Source organism: Salmo salar, chromosome 04 (genome assembly GCF_965601325.2).
Source record: "Salmo salar chromosome 04, fSalSal1, whole genome shotgun sequence".
In the NCBI taxonomy this organism is placed as follows: Eukaryota; Metazoa; Chordata; class Actinopteri; order Salmoniformes; family Salmonidae; genus Salmo; species Salmo salar.
In genome coordinates this window covers 80,802,815-80,816,606 of record NC_138294.1, presented here as the reverse complement: position 1 = coordinate 80,816,606, position 13,792 = coordinate 80,802,815, and the positions used below count along the sequence as shown (strand labels likewise).

At 45.1% G+C, this 13,792-nt stretch overlaps 1 protein-coding gene across 1 annotated transcript in view; it reads left to right on the top strand.

Annotated features, from left to right (window-relative positions):
- LOC106603841 (serine/threonine-protein kinase 32A) overlaps positions 1-13,792 on the top strand; it is a 90,184-nt gene that overhangs the window by 56,944 nt on the left and 19,448 nt on the right. Inside the window, exons 7-11 of the mRNA XM_045717345.2 lie at positions 313-402; positions 1,233-1,336; positions 2,207-2,323; positions 2,890-3,015; positions 4,168-4,296. Coding sequence (XP_045573301.1) covers positions 313-402; positions 1,233-1,336; positions 2,207-2,323; positions 2,890-3,015; positions 4,168-4,296 — 566 coding nt within the window. The remainder of the gene's footprint in view (positions 1-312; positions 403-1,232; positions 1,337-2,206; positions 2,324-2,889; positions 3,016-4,167; positions 4,297-13,792) is intronic.

Genomic DNA, 13,792 nt, shown 5'->3' with positions numbered 1-13,792 from the left:
CTGCTATTCCCTCTGCAACCTGCTGGAGCCACACTGTTTCACCCCCAACCAAATCATTCTCACACAGCATCAGAGCCCACATTATGAATGCGGCCAGAATGAACTCCGGGTTCGAACACACAGAATGCCCTATTAATAAATGACTGAATCACTCAGGCTCCCACCCTTCAAAAATAGGCCAAGGTAAAGACAGTTTTAGTAGCTTGATACCTGTATGCTACCTTAAGGAGGCTGCCTATAAACCTTGTTTCAAATCAATTGTAACTGAGAATATCAAATAAAACTTTTTTTCCCCTGGTTTCTGTTCTACAGGACATTGTCACCTGACAGACTTCAACATCGCTGCCATCGTCAAAGACGATCTAAGAGCCACATCTATCGCAGGGACAAAACCCTACATGGGTAAATAACTACACTAACTTACACCACTGAGCTAATGGAATGATGACACAGCTCAATGCTACAGTACTGCATCTTTCTAGTTCCAGAGGAACTATATCTACCTCCCTTTCAATGTGGATGCTCATGTTCCTTAGATGTTCTTCTTCTCAGACAGTATCAATGCTGTTCCTTCTGCTCTGGGGGTTTCGATGCAAAGTGATAGAATTACAGACTGATTAGAATGTGGAGTTCATTGACCCTGGGTCCTCGGCGACCGGTGAGTCTCGTCCAACAGGATTAAGAGGCGTGACTGATGGACCAGTTAAGTGGGACTGACACAGAGAAAGCAGGAGGGAACAGATGAGATATGATGGACCAGTTAAGTGGGACTGACACAGAGAAAGCAGGAGGGAACAGATGAGATATGATGGACCAGTTAAGTGGGACTGACACAGAGAAAGCAGGAGGGAACAGATGAGATATAGGCTGGAGGGATGGAGGAGGAGGAGAGGATGTTTAAAAATGACTCGACCATTTGGGTCCAGATGATCTATAATTCAATATTTCATATTCCAAGTTTTCAGGTAGTGGGGATCTCCAGGAAGATGAATTTAGTTGTCTGAAGGACCTGAGTCCTATTTACAGGGTGGGTTTCGAAGGGCTCAGTTCTATGGCCGTTTTATGTAAGTTGTTAGTAGCAGTTTTGATGGGTTCCATTTGAAAGTTGGTTTTATCAGTACGACCACTAATTCAGTCTCCAGTTTTGTTGTGTAATAATAACAGCTGTTTTGGCCTCTCTTTCTCTCTCTCTCTATCTCCCTCCCTCCATCTCTCCCCTCCTCCCTCCCCAGCCCCGGAGCTGTTTCAGCCACACGAGGGGACACACCCCGGCTACTCCTTCTCTGTGGACTGGTGGTCTCTGGGTGTCACTGCCTACGAGCTGCTGCGAGGACAGGTACAGAAACACAGTCCAGCACATCCCGGCCTGTGAATAATGCATCCTAAAACCTACAGTACATGATTTTCCTGCTCCTAGAATAGCCCTTTAAGTAAGAGAAGAAGGGACTGTAACAACACCTTTCTCTCTGAGCCCGCCCTTGAGATGACCCCTTAATATAACCATGGAAATAAAATACCTGTCTAGCCCAGCTTCACTGTTCAGATGAGGGTGTGATTACCCTAGCCTGGTCCTAGGTCCATTTGTGTTGTTTTGCCAACAGATCAGGGACCAGGCTATGGTTACCCTGGTGCATTTATTTAGTTAAGAGAGGAAAAGACAGGTAGGGCGGGACTCCCACTAAGCCCCTGCTGGGTACTTGACAGGATTAGGCTGTACAGCAGCCCTCTGAGCCCTCTCTCCTCAGGCCCTGCTGGACTTTGAACCCCATCTCCCCAGCTCTCCTCAGGCCCTGCTGGACTTTGAACCCCAGCTCTCCTCAGGCCCTGCTGGACTTTGAACCCCATCTCCCCAGCTCTCCTCAGGCCCTGCAGGACTTTGAACCCCATCTCCCCAGCTCTCCTCGGGCCCTGTTGGGCTTGACTATCAGTAGCAGCGAGCCCTGGTGTCCCTAAAGCACCACACATCAATCACCGTCACAGCCCCACCCATCATCTATCCCAAACACAGGAAAACGGTCTCTCCCCTGAGAGAGAGAACACAGCACAAGGCTGATCTGCTCTGGTCTACAACTAGACCTGGAATCCCACATTTAGACTTTTCTCTTCAGGCAGTTTGATGGACTTCTGCATGTATATCTGTATGTATGAGGACCCGGTGACCTCGACAACCTCTGCGGGATAATAATGCTATGTCCTGGTCCTCCAGAGGCCGTACATCATGCGCTCCAGCATGCCGGCCAATGAGATCCTCCAGATGTTCCACAAGGTCAACCCCAGCTACCCCATGGCCTGGTCTCTGGAGATCAAGTCTCTGCTCAGAAAGGTACAGAAAGATCTACAGACTTACTATAGACGCCTGGTGACCTTGCATTTAACCCCTACATTCCCTGAATGAATAATACGTTGTTATTATACTGTATCTTATTGAAAATTGGCGACCTCAGGTCCAAGACCTTGTTTACTTGAACTAGAGTTATATTTGACCCCTATATTCCTTGAATGACTAATATTGTTATTACATGCTATGCTGATTGATTTGTGGGTCATAGATGCCATCTCCTTTGGTTATAATAGTAAACCTACAAGGCTACTCTAAGTGATCAGATTCTATGTTGGTCATTCTCCACTGCAGTCATACTGTTGCATAGCTCAGTGCTCACATAGCCTACCACAACACCCCTCATCTACATTCCTGTGGTGCATGTGGTGTGAGTCAGATGTGCTTGCTTTAAAGCTCTGAAATGTTCCTCTCCCCAACTCCTCTCCTCTTCCTCCTGTTTCTTCTTCCTGTCCTCTCCTCTTTCTCCTGCTCCTCATCCTCCCGTAATCTCCTCGGCCTCCTGCTACTCCTCTCCTCCTCCTCCTGCACCTCCTCCTACTCTTCTCTAGTTGCTGTGTATTGACGTGCACCAGCGAGTGTCCTGCCTGGCTGAGCTACAGGATCTGGACCTGCTGTCTGATGTCAACTGGGACGCCGTGCTCAACAAACAGCTTCCCCCTGGCTTCATCCCCAACGTGAGTCAGACCACAACAACGCTTCCACAACGCTCCCACAATGCTCCCACAACGCTCCCACAGCCCAGACAGACCAGCACGTCCAGACGGCCCCCTGCTGGTCTGAGAAGGCTGTTACTGGTCATTAGAGCTCAAGTCTCCTACGCGCGCACACTAACACACACACTGCCTCAGCACCTCCTCAGGTGTTAGGGAGCAGGTGTTTGACAGGCAGGTAAAATTATGCATGTAAGGTAGTGGTGTCATCAGACGCCACGCAGGGGGTCAAGCTGTTCCGTTGGCATGGTAACATTTGGTGCCAGGGAGCGGAGCATTGACTTATGATCTTCTGCTTCAAACCTGACAGCTTGTAGAGGAATATTGATTCAAGAAGACTACTATCAAGTTAGTGTATATCAGGTTCAGACTGATAGTAACACTAGTGTCAGTCATCGGTTAAAGATGCATTATAAAGGTTTTGTTTCATTCCAGCCAAAAGTTTTGAAAGTAGCGCTCAAGAGCCAAAACGGGTCCACGAAAAATTGTCCACAATTGTGTATAACGTCATCTATTTCGTATGATATGTTACGTCCTGCATGATTTCGGTTAACCCTGAAGTAAAATTTTGCGTAGTTTGGTCAGCTGCGTAATTAACTTCTGAGCCTATTCATGTTAGAAATTGAGAGTTGCAGCATTTTGCGAAGTTTCCACCCTTGCAAAAGGAAAGTCTTAGCCAAAGCCCCCCCCTTGTGGGCACACGTGCGAAGCACTCGAAGCGAAGCAGTTTAAGTACCGCCTTCGCCCAATCCTGATACATCCATATAAGCAGTGAGGCAAACCCAAAGACCAGAACTACTGCAGCTCGTTATCTCACACATCCCATTCAGTCCTGGGAGATTCTTTGGCCTACACACAGTATCTGCAATTCGTACAATATGTTACAATATGTTTTTAAGTGCATCAAATCCTGTTCAGTCTCTTTAACAATACATCTGTGAGGACGTTAGTAGCTGGAAATGAAAGGATCTGATTCCCTGTAATGTTGTCTGATTATAGAGTGAATTTCCTGTGGTCACTACATCGGGCCAGTCAGGAGAGATGGGGAGGGTCGATGGAGTGAATGGACAGCCTCTCTCTCCAGAATAAAAGCTTCATCCTCTGTTCCTCTTCCAGAGGCGGAGGCTCAACTGCGACCCCACCTTTGAGCTGGAGGAGATGATTCTGGAGTCTAAACCGCTGCACAAGAAGAAGAAGAGACTAGCCAGGAAGACCAGAGAGCAGGGTTCTGACGGGTCCCCCCAGGTAAAGCCTCCCCTAACAACAAACATATGCCTCTCAATGGTTCCATCCATTCCACAGGTCACCATCTGTGTTTCCATTTGGCTCGGCGGCAGGTGATAAGTAGCCTTTAAGTTTGACCAGAGTGGCGTAATGAAAGAAGCACATTTGTCATCCGAGTAAATTACCAACGTGGATGTTCCATGCATGAGGAAGAAAAAGAATTCAATCGCTCTCTTTCTCTCTTTTCTTTTTTCTCTTGTTCACTCTCTCACATAAATCAGACATGTCCTCTGGGTGTTTACACAAAGGTTAATTTGATCCCCCAGTAAAAGAGGCCTGATGGTGGGGGGTGAAACACACACACACACACACACATGGTTAATAAAAAGAGCTGGAAAGGTTGGCATCAGTGATTTCATTAAAGGTGGGCATTCATCAAGCGTCCTCCTCCGTTTACGGGCAGCAGTGCTGGTCTTTACTGGACAGGCCTGGCTGCTGCTAATGATGCCACTGGTTCACTACAACACTACTGTGTGGATGCTCTATCAGACGTGACAGACAGTCCAACAACCAGTCAGCATGCTCTTCTACTCCTGTCCTGTCCCTTCTTCTCCTCTTCTCTCTCCTCTCTCCTCCTTTCTCTCTCCTCCCTCCTTTCTCTCTCCTCCCTCCTTTCTCTCTCCTCTCTCCTCCTTTCTCTCTCCTCCCTCCTTTATCTCTCCTCTCTCCTCCTTTCTTTCTACTCCCTCCTTTCTCTCTCCTCTCTCCTCCTTTCTCTCTCCTCCCTCCTTTCTCTCTCCTCCTTCCTTTCTCTCTCCTCCCTCCTTTTATTTCTTATTCTTATCTGTATTTTTTTTAACTGCATTGTTGGTTAGGGGCTCGTAAGTAAGCATTTCACTGTAAGGTCTACACCTGTTGTATTCGGTGCATGTGACTAATAAAATGTTATTTGATTTGATTTCTCTATCCTCCCTCCTTTCTCTCTTTTCCCTCCTTTCTCTCTCCTCTCTCCTCTCTTTTCTCTCTCCTCCCTCCTCTTCTCTCATCCCTCCTCCTTTCTCTCTCCTCTTTCCTCCTTCCTTTCTCTCTCCTCTCTCCTCCCTCCTTTCTCTCTCCTCCCACCTCCTTTCTCCTTTCTCTCTCCTCCCTCCTCCTTTCTCTCTCCTCCCTCCTCCTTTCTCTCTCTCATCCCTCCTTTCTCTCTCCTCGCTCCTTCTATTATCTCTACTCTCTCTTATTTATTCAGTACTGCAGACTGTCTCTGTTGCCATCCCAGTGTGAGTGAGTGAGTTACAACAGCCTTTAATGGGCTTTTAAATGTTGTTTACCCAAGAAGAGGTGCACATGAATTCACATGAGGGGAGGGACTGTTTTGGCTAAACAGGAGCTATCGACTTAACGCATCACATGTCTAGAGTCGATGTGGGGGACCATTATAAAGTAAATCAGATGCTGTTTCTTCCCTTTGGTTTCACTCCCTTCTATAAGCTACATTAAAGAGGGTTGATGTTACGCTTTTCCAATAGAGGTAAGATATTTGGGTGGTATGGGCACAAATCTTGTGCGCCATTAGCAGTAATAAGCCAGAGCTGGCCCCAAATTGAGTCATGTTTTATGAAAGCTGACAACTGTTATGGTGAACCTGCCCAAGTGGAGCTCAGCCTGGTTAATCTTGCAGTGCTTCAGAAAGACACGATGCAGACTGCTCTTCACTGGGTTCATGGCTTAAATCGTGTGCTGGACAAATCTGGAAAAATAGAAGCATAACCTTTACGGAAAAACCACATGAATTTCACTTGATCACGTGTTTCACATTTGATCTTGTGGTCACGTGATTTCATGTCACATTAATGTGATAATATTTCACTGTACAAGGCATAATTAATTGTACATTAATTTAATTTAAACAATCATGATCCCCTGCAGGTTTTGTCTTGTTCCCGGTTTGTTCCAGGGACGTCCCCAAGAAAGTTTTTAGGACGTTATTTTAACATTGTGCCATGGTCCCCTGGAGGTTTTTGTCTAGTTGCAATGAAAATACAGTAAATCTAAAACAAGTTACTGTATTTTTACAGCTAAATAAAGGTGTTAATGTTAAGGAACAGTATGCTGCTCTATGGTGATACATTTTGATTTGATTACATGGGACTTAACCTCACCTGGGCCATGTAAGATGGCGCCGGAGAAGAAGACAGACGTTTTACGTGCCCCCAGCCGATTGTGTTTTTTTGTTTGTTTATTTGCGTTGTTTGTAACTTATATTTTTACTTATTTTGTACATAATTTTGCCGCTACCGTCTCTTAGGACCGAAAATAACTTCTAGACATCAGGACTGCGATTACTCACCATGGACTAGCAGAATCCTTTCTTTCCTTACACGACTCTGACGAGCCCGACGCGAAGGATATACTGCTTCCTCGGGAACAGGCCCAGATCCCCGTGATCTGCGTGAAGAGGAGGCGGAGAAAGAGGGAACGAAGGGCGGGCTGCCTTCTGCGAATTCGTAGGCGATTGAATAATCCCCCACTTCCCTCCATTCTGCTAGCAAATGTGCAATCTTTGGAGAATAAAATCGACGAGTTACGCGGAAGATTAAACTACCAACGGGACATTAAAAACTGTAACATCTTATGCTTCACGGAGTCGTGGCTGAACGACGACAATATCAACATACAGCTGGCTGGTTATACGATGTACCGGCAAGATAGAACAGCGGTGTCTGGTAAGACAAGGGTTGGCGGACTATGTATTTTTGTAAACAACAGCTGGTGCATGATATCTAAGGAAGTCTCGAGCTATTGTCGCCTGAGGTAGAGTATCTCATGATAAGCTGTAGACCACACTACCTACCGAGAGAGTTTTCATCTGTATTCTTCGTAGCTGTTTACATACCACCACAGTCAGAGGCTGGCACTAAGACAGCATTGAATGAGCTGTGTTCCGTCACAAGCAAACAAAAAAACACTCACCCAGAGGTGGCGCTCCTAGCAGCCAGGAACTTCAATGCAGGGAAACTTAAATCAGTTTTACCAAATTTCTATCAGCATGTTAAATGTGCAACCAGAGGAAAAAGAACTCTGGACCACCTATCCTCCACACACAGAGACACATACAAAGCTCTCCCTCGCCCTCCATTTGGAAAATCTGACCATAATTCTATCCTCCTGATTCCTGCTTACAAGCAAAAATTAAAACAGGAAGCACCAGTGACTAGGTCAATAAAAAAGTGGTCAGATGAAGCCGATGTTAAGCTACAGGACTGTTTTGCTAGCAAAGACTGGAATATGTTCCGGGATTCCTCCGATGGCATTGAGGAGTACACCACATCAGTCATTGGCTTCATCAATAAGTGCATCGATGACGTCATCCCCACAGTGACCATACATACCCCAACCAGAAGCCATGAATTACAGGCAGCATCTACACTGAGCTAAAGGGTAGAGCTGCCGCTTTCAAGGTACGGAACTCTAACCCGGAAGCTTATAAGAAATCCCGCTATGCCCTCCGCCGAACCATCAAACAGGAAAAGCATCAATACAGGACTAAGATCGAATCGTACTACACCGGCTCTGACGCTCATCGGATGTGGCAGGGCTTGCAAACCACTAGAGACTACAAAGGGAAACCCAGACGCGCACTGCCCAGTGACACGAGCCTACCAGACAAGCTAAACTACTTCGATGCTCGCTTCAAGGCAAATAACACTGAAACATGCATGAGAGCACCGGCTTTTCCAGAAGACTGTGTGATCACGCTCTCCGCAGCCGATGTGAGTAAGACCTTTAAACAGGTCAACATTCACAAGGCCGCAGGGCTAGACGGATTACCAGGACGAGTACTGTGAGCATGAGCTGACCAACTGGCAAGTGTCTTCACTGATATTTTCAACCTCTCCCTGTCCGAGTCTGTAATACCAACATGTTTTAAGCAGACCACCATAGTGCCTATGACCAAGAACACTAAGGTAACCTGCCTAAATGACGACCGACCCGTAGCACTCACGTCTGTAGCCATGAAGTGCTTTGAAAGGCTGGTCATGGCTCACATCAACACCATCATCCCAGAAACCCTAGACCCATTCCAATTTGCATACCGCCCCAACAGATCAACCGATGATGAAATCTCTATTGCACTCCACACGGCAATTTCCCACCTGGACAAAAGGAACACCTATGTGAGAATGCTATTCATTGACTACAGCTCAGCGTTCAACACCATAGTGCCCTCAAAGCTCATCAATAAGCTAAGGACCCTGGGACTAAACACCTCCCTCTGAAACTGGATCCTGCAATTCCGGACGGGCCGCCCCCCAGTTGGTAAGAGTAGCTAACAACACATCCGCCACACTTATCCTCAACACAGGGGCCCCTCAGGGGTGCTTGGTCAGTCCCCTCCTGTACTCCCTGTTCACTCATGACTGCATGGCCAGGCATGACTCCAACACCATCATTAAATTTGCCGATGACACAACAGTGGTAGGCCTGATCACCGACAACAACGAGCCAGCCTATAGGGAGGAGGTCAGAGACCAGGCCGTGTGGTGCCAGGACAACAACCTCTCCCTCAACATGATCAAGACAAAGGAGATGATTGTGGACTACAGGAAAAAAAGGGCTGCGCATGCCCCCATTCTCATCGACGGGGCTGCAGTGGAGCAGGTTGAGAGCTTCAAGTTCCTTGGTGTCCACATCACCAACAAACTATCATGATCCAAGCACACCAAGACAGTCATGAAGAGGGCACAACAAAACCTATTCCCCCTCAGGAGACTGAAAAGATTTGGCATAGATCTTCACATCCTCAAAAGGATCTACAGCTGCAACATCGAGAGCATCCTGACTGGTTGCATCACTGCCTCGTATGGCAACTGCTCGGCCTCCGACTGCAAAGCGCTATAGAGGGTAATGCGAACGGCCCAGTACATGACTGGGGCCAAGCTTCCTGCCATTCACGACCTCTATACCAGGCGGTGTCAGAGGAAGACCCTAAAAATTGTCAAAGACTCCAGCCACCCTAGTCATAGACTGTTCTCTCTGCTACCGCACGGCAAGCAGTACCAGAGTGCCAAGTCTAGGTCGAAGAGGCTTCTAAACAGCTTCTACCCCCAAGCCATAAGACTCCTGAACATCTTGTCAAATGGCTACCCAGACTATTTGCATTGTCCCACCCCCTCTTTACACCACTGCCACTCTCTGTTGTCATCTATGCATAGTCACTTTAATAACTCTACCTACATGTACATACTACCTCAACTAACCGGTGCCCCCGCACATTGACTCTGTATCGGTACCCCCCCTGTATAATGGTCTCGCTATTGTTATTTTACTGCTGCTCTTTAATTACTTGTTACATTTATCTCTTATTCTTATCCGTATTTTTTAACTGCATTGTTGATTAGGGGCTCATAAGTAAGCATTTCACTGTAAGGTCTACACCTGTTGTATTCAGCACATGTGACTAATACAATTTGATTTGAACTCTCAACCTCTGGGTTGCTAGCTACCTAAATTTCTTGCTGCACCACCAGGAAGATAGACACAATGGAGCTACCACAGATTACCCATTATATTGACCAGATACTCAAGTGGCCACTTACAATTAAAATAAATGTCATAAAAAATGGAAGGCAGTCAGGAGGAAACAAGATCAGGTGGGACCATTCTAGCCAATGAGTGGGCAGATACGTGTTTGAACAACAGGCACAACTCCGATATAAAGTGTGTTTTTCTCAAAGTTGCCGGGATTCCACCTGTCCTACTTATATCAGTATACTTTTTGTTAACCAAATTCAACACTCTCATTGACCATACCAAGACTCCTTGCTTTGTGAGTGAGAAAATAATCTGGAGAAGACTGATTTTGGTCCCAGTTATCCCTCTCGCTTCACCTCTTCCTCGCTGGCTATACATGCAGTATATTGCCAAGAATATATTTTTCACTTGGTCTAAAGTGTATGAAACAACTTGAAGGTGTTATTTCTATAACATGACAGCATGCTACTGTATTGTGGTTTCAATTACTGTAAAAACTCTTCTATCATTTTGTGGTGTGACCACACTTGTAGCTCGACCTTAACTGGGATATGAACCTATAACCTCTTGGTCACTAGCAACCTGAAATGTCCTTCTACATGTCCTACTACCCCACCAGGTCTGTGAGTATAAAAGAGATATGGCCACATAATTATTGGCAAGAATACATTTCTGCACTTTGTTAGAAGCTGCCCAAAAATTAGGGCTGTTGAGGTGACCTATTACCTCCACACCAGCAGTCATTAGACATGACCGCCGTAAATTTAACGTGACTGTTGAATCATAGTATTCTCCTCTTATGCACTCTGGACATGCTTTGGTAGTACCCAACTTGCTAACGACCTGACTAATGGCCGGGTACTCAGGGCTCTATTGTCCCTTTAACCACTCTGACATCAGTGCAAATGCAATTGAAAATCACACCACACTCTTATCATCAAAACAGTATCCGCTTTAAAACTCACCTCACTGTGATTGACCAATTTGAAGAAAGAAGTTCAAGAACAGGTGGAAACTGAGTGTAAAACATGGTCATTGTGGATGTTGTTTCAAAGCCTAACACACTTTTTTATTTATATAACCAGGCAAGTCAGTTACAAACAAATTCTTATTTACAATGACTGCCTACACCGGCCAAATCCGGACGATGCTGGGCCATTTGTGCACCGTCCTATGGGACTCCCAATCACGGCTGGTTGTGAAACAGCCTGGATTTTAACCAGGGTGTCGGTAGTGACGCTTCTAGCAGCCTTAGACCTCTGCATCTCTCGGGAGCCCCCTAAACAACTAAATAGGGGGACGCAATGCTTTCTAAGGTGATGATTTATTCAACTCACGCATACACGTATTAGAGCTTACGCATACACATAGTCCAAGCCCGAAAAAAAACCTGAATTCAAATAATGATTGTGCCATTGTACAATACGTACCTTACAGCATATTACACGTGGCAGAAAAACATAAAACAAAACTGATTTAAGATGTATTTAGTGCATAATTACACTTGCCTATTCTCTAAAATTAAACAAATTCTAGTTATCGCCTTTGAGTGTGGACTGTATTGTTATGCATACTGGATGGACTGGTTGGGTCTTATGCTATGCTCTAAACTTTATATCCATGAGTCTGGGAGAGAACGTATAGGTATAGGTTATGCCGTTGGGTCATTAATTATGCAAGGCGGCTTACAGAGTTAGCCTACAATTATAGTGAATTTGTATTTTATTTTGAATAGCATAGTAATAGGGCAATTTTTATATTTTCATAATGAATAGGGTGACACATTACCTTTAGCTACAGAATATCTCACAACCATGCATTTTCATCCACTCTCTCGCCTTCATTTTTTTCTCGAGGTTCAAGAGCGAGGCGCTGTAAACAGTTTAATAAAATATGTTTAATTGTGAAAACATTGTGAAATTGATGTTCCCAAACAGATTTCACTTGTTTTCCCAAATGAACCATGGGGTAGCTGCAGGAACAGGGTTGGAGAGCTCGTGGAATACAGAGTTCGGGTGGAATATCACCTGTTATGCAGACAGTGGTTGACGCATGGAGTGAATTGACTGAAGTAGCCTACCCAGCATGATTGAAAATGTAATGATGGGGCGGTGAGTCTGAAGCAGGTGCAGGTGAAACATTTTAAAACTTCTTAGGGCTAGGGTCCTTTTTCAGAATTTCCGCCTGACTGACGTGCCCAAAGTAAACTGCCTGTTACTCAGGCCCAGAAGTCAGGATATGCATACATTTGGTATCATTGGATAGAAAACACTTTGAAGTTTGTAGAAATATTAAAATAATGCATGAGACTATAACACAATTGATATGGTAGCGAAAAAAAACACCGGAAATAAAACAACAAAACCAAGAACACGACACTAACATAAGGCAGAACTCCGATACACAAGAACAATACCAACTGGTGAGTGAACATGAGAGAGTGACATATAAAGGGGAGGAAATGATGAAGGTAATGGAGTACAGGTGTGAATCATAATAATTAACAGGTGCACATCATGATGAGTGCCAGGTGTGCGTAATGATGAATTCCAATACTGGTGGTTAGTACTCTGGTGACTTCATACGCTGGAGGGGAGGAGCAGGAGTAGACATGACAGTAAAAACAAACCGAAGTGTCCTCCATTCACGTGCATACCGATTATGTATTTTTTTCCCCTGTTCCTGCCCATTTGATAATGGGCCATTCTTAATTTTTTCCATTTTAGCAGATGCTCTTATCCAGAGCAACTTACAGTAGTGAAAGCATACATTTCATAAATTTCATGCATTTTTTTTTTGTTGTACTGGCCCCCCATGGGAATCAAACCCACAACCCTGGCATTGCACACACCATGCTGGTATTGCAAACACCATGCTCTACCAACTGAGCCACAAGGAAGACAACTAGTTAATCAAAACTAATTGTACATCTTAGTAAAGACAAGATTAAATTGAGAGCTTTTTTTGTGACTTTCTCAAATCATCAATAGCCTGTACTTGCATCATGCAGCCTATATATGTTTTGATTTCTAAAGTTTGTATCATTTACAACTAAAGTTGCCAAATAACTCTAAATCTAACGTATATGACCTGTTTCAAATGATCACGTTTACCCTCAACACCCTCACTTTGTATGTGCACTCAGGGCCAGCCTGAGGATTAAAGGCGCTGCATGGTCAATCTGATGTCTGCATTGGCTGTGTAGCCTCTGCAGAAGTCAGGGCGTTCATACTTTTTGCGCTTCACGGAGCAGTGCGCAACTGTTGAGCAGAGCTGTTGTGAAGGAAGTTGTCAAGGAAGCGAGTTTGTGTTCATACAGGACCTCCCGCCCCCACCAACAGTCAACCAATCATGTCAATGCGGAGCTATACAGAGCCCTCCATATTGTTACAACATTTTTAGAGGCACAGAGCTCAGTTTGGCCATTGCGTCACACCATTCACACGGCGCCTCCGACCACATTTTCGGATCAAGCATCAATTGGCTCTTAGGCAGATGGACTAGGGCAGGAGTTTCTGAGCTAAACTGATCAAGACGCACTGTGAGAAGAAGTGCCCACTTTGTCAAAGGCAGGGACGCAAAATATGAATATTGTCCATTCCCAGCGCACCTCTCCAGTGTTCTGTTGGAGAGACCGATCGCTGCAGCGCTCCACCAACATTCCGTAAAAAAATATAATCTAACATAAACGTGCTGACATGTTAACAAACATCATATTCTGAAAAACAGTACAAAGTAGGGCAAAGTAAAATGGACAATATGGAATGGACAGTCAGGCTACTCTGTCCAGGAGTTTCATCCCCGTGGTCTAAATTGTCATGATCAGTGTTTTCAAGTGTGTATCTGTACATTTCTTACGAGCTAATCATAGAAAAAAATGCAATACTTCTGTATTTCCCATTGTGTAAACACATTGCAAATAGTCACAGGATAACTCCTGATAAAGTTGGATAGCTGATACTCAGAGCTTAAATAGCCAAATATA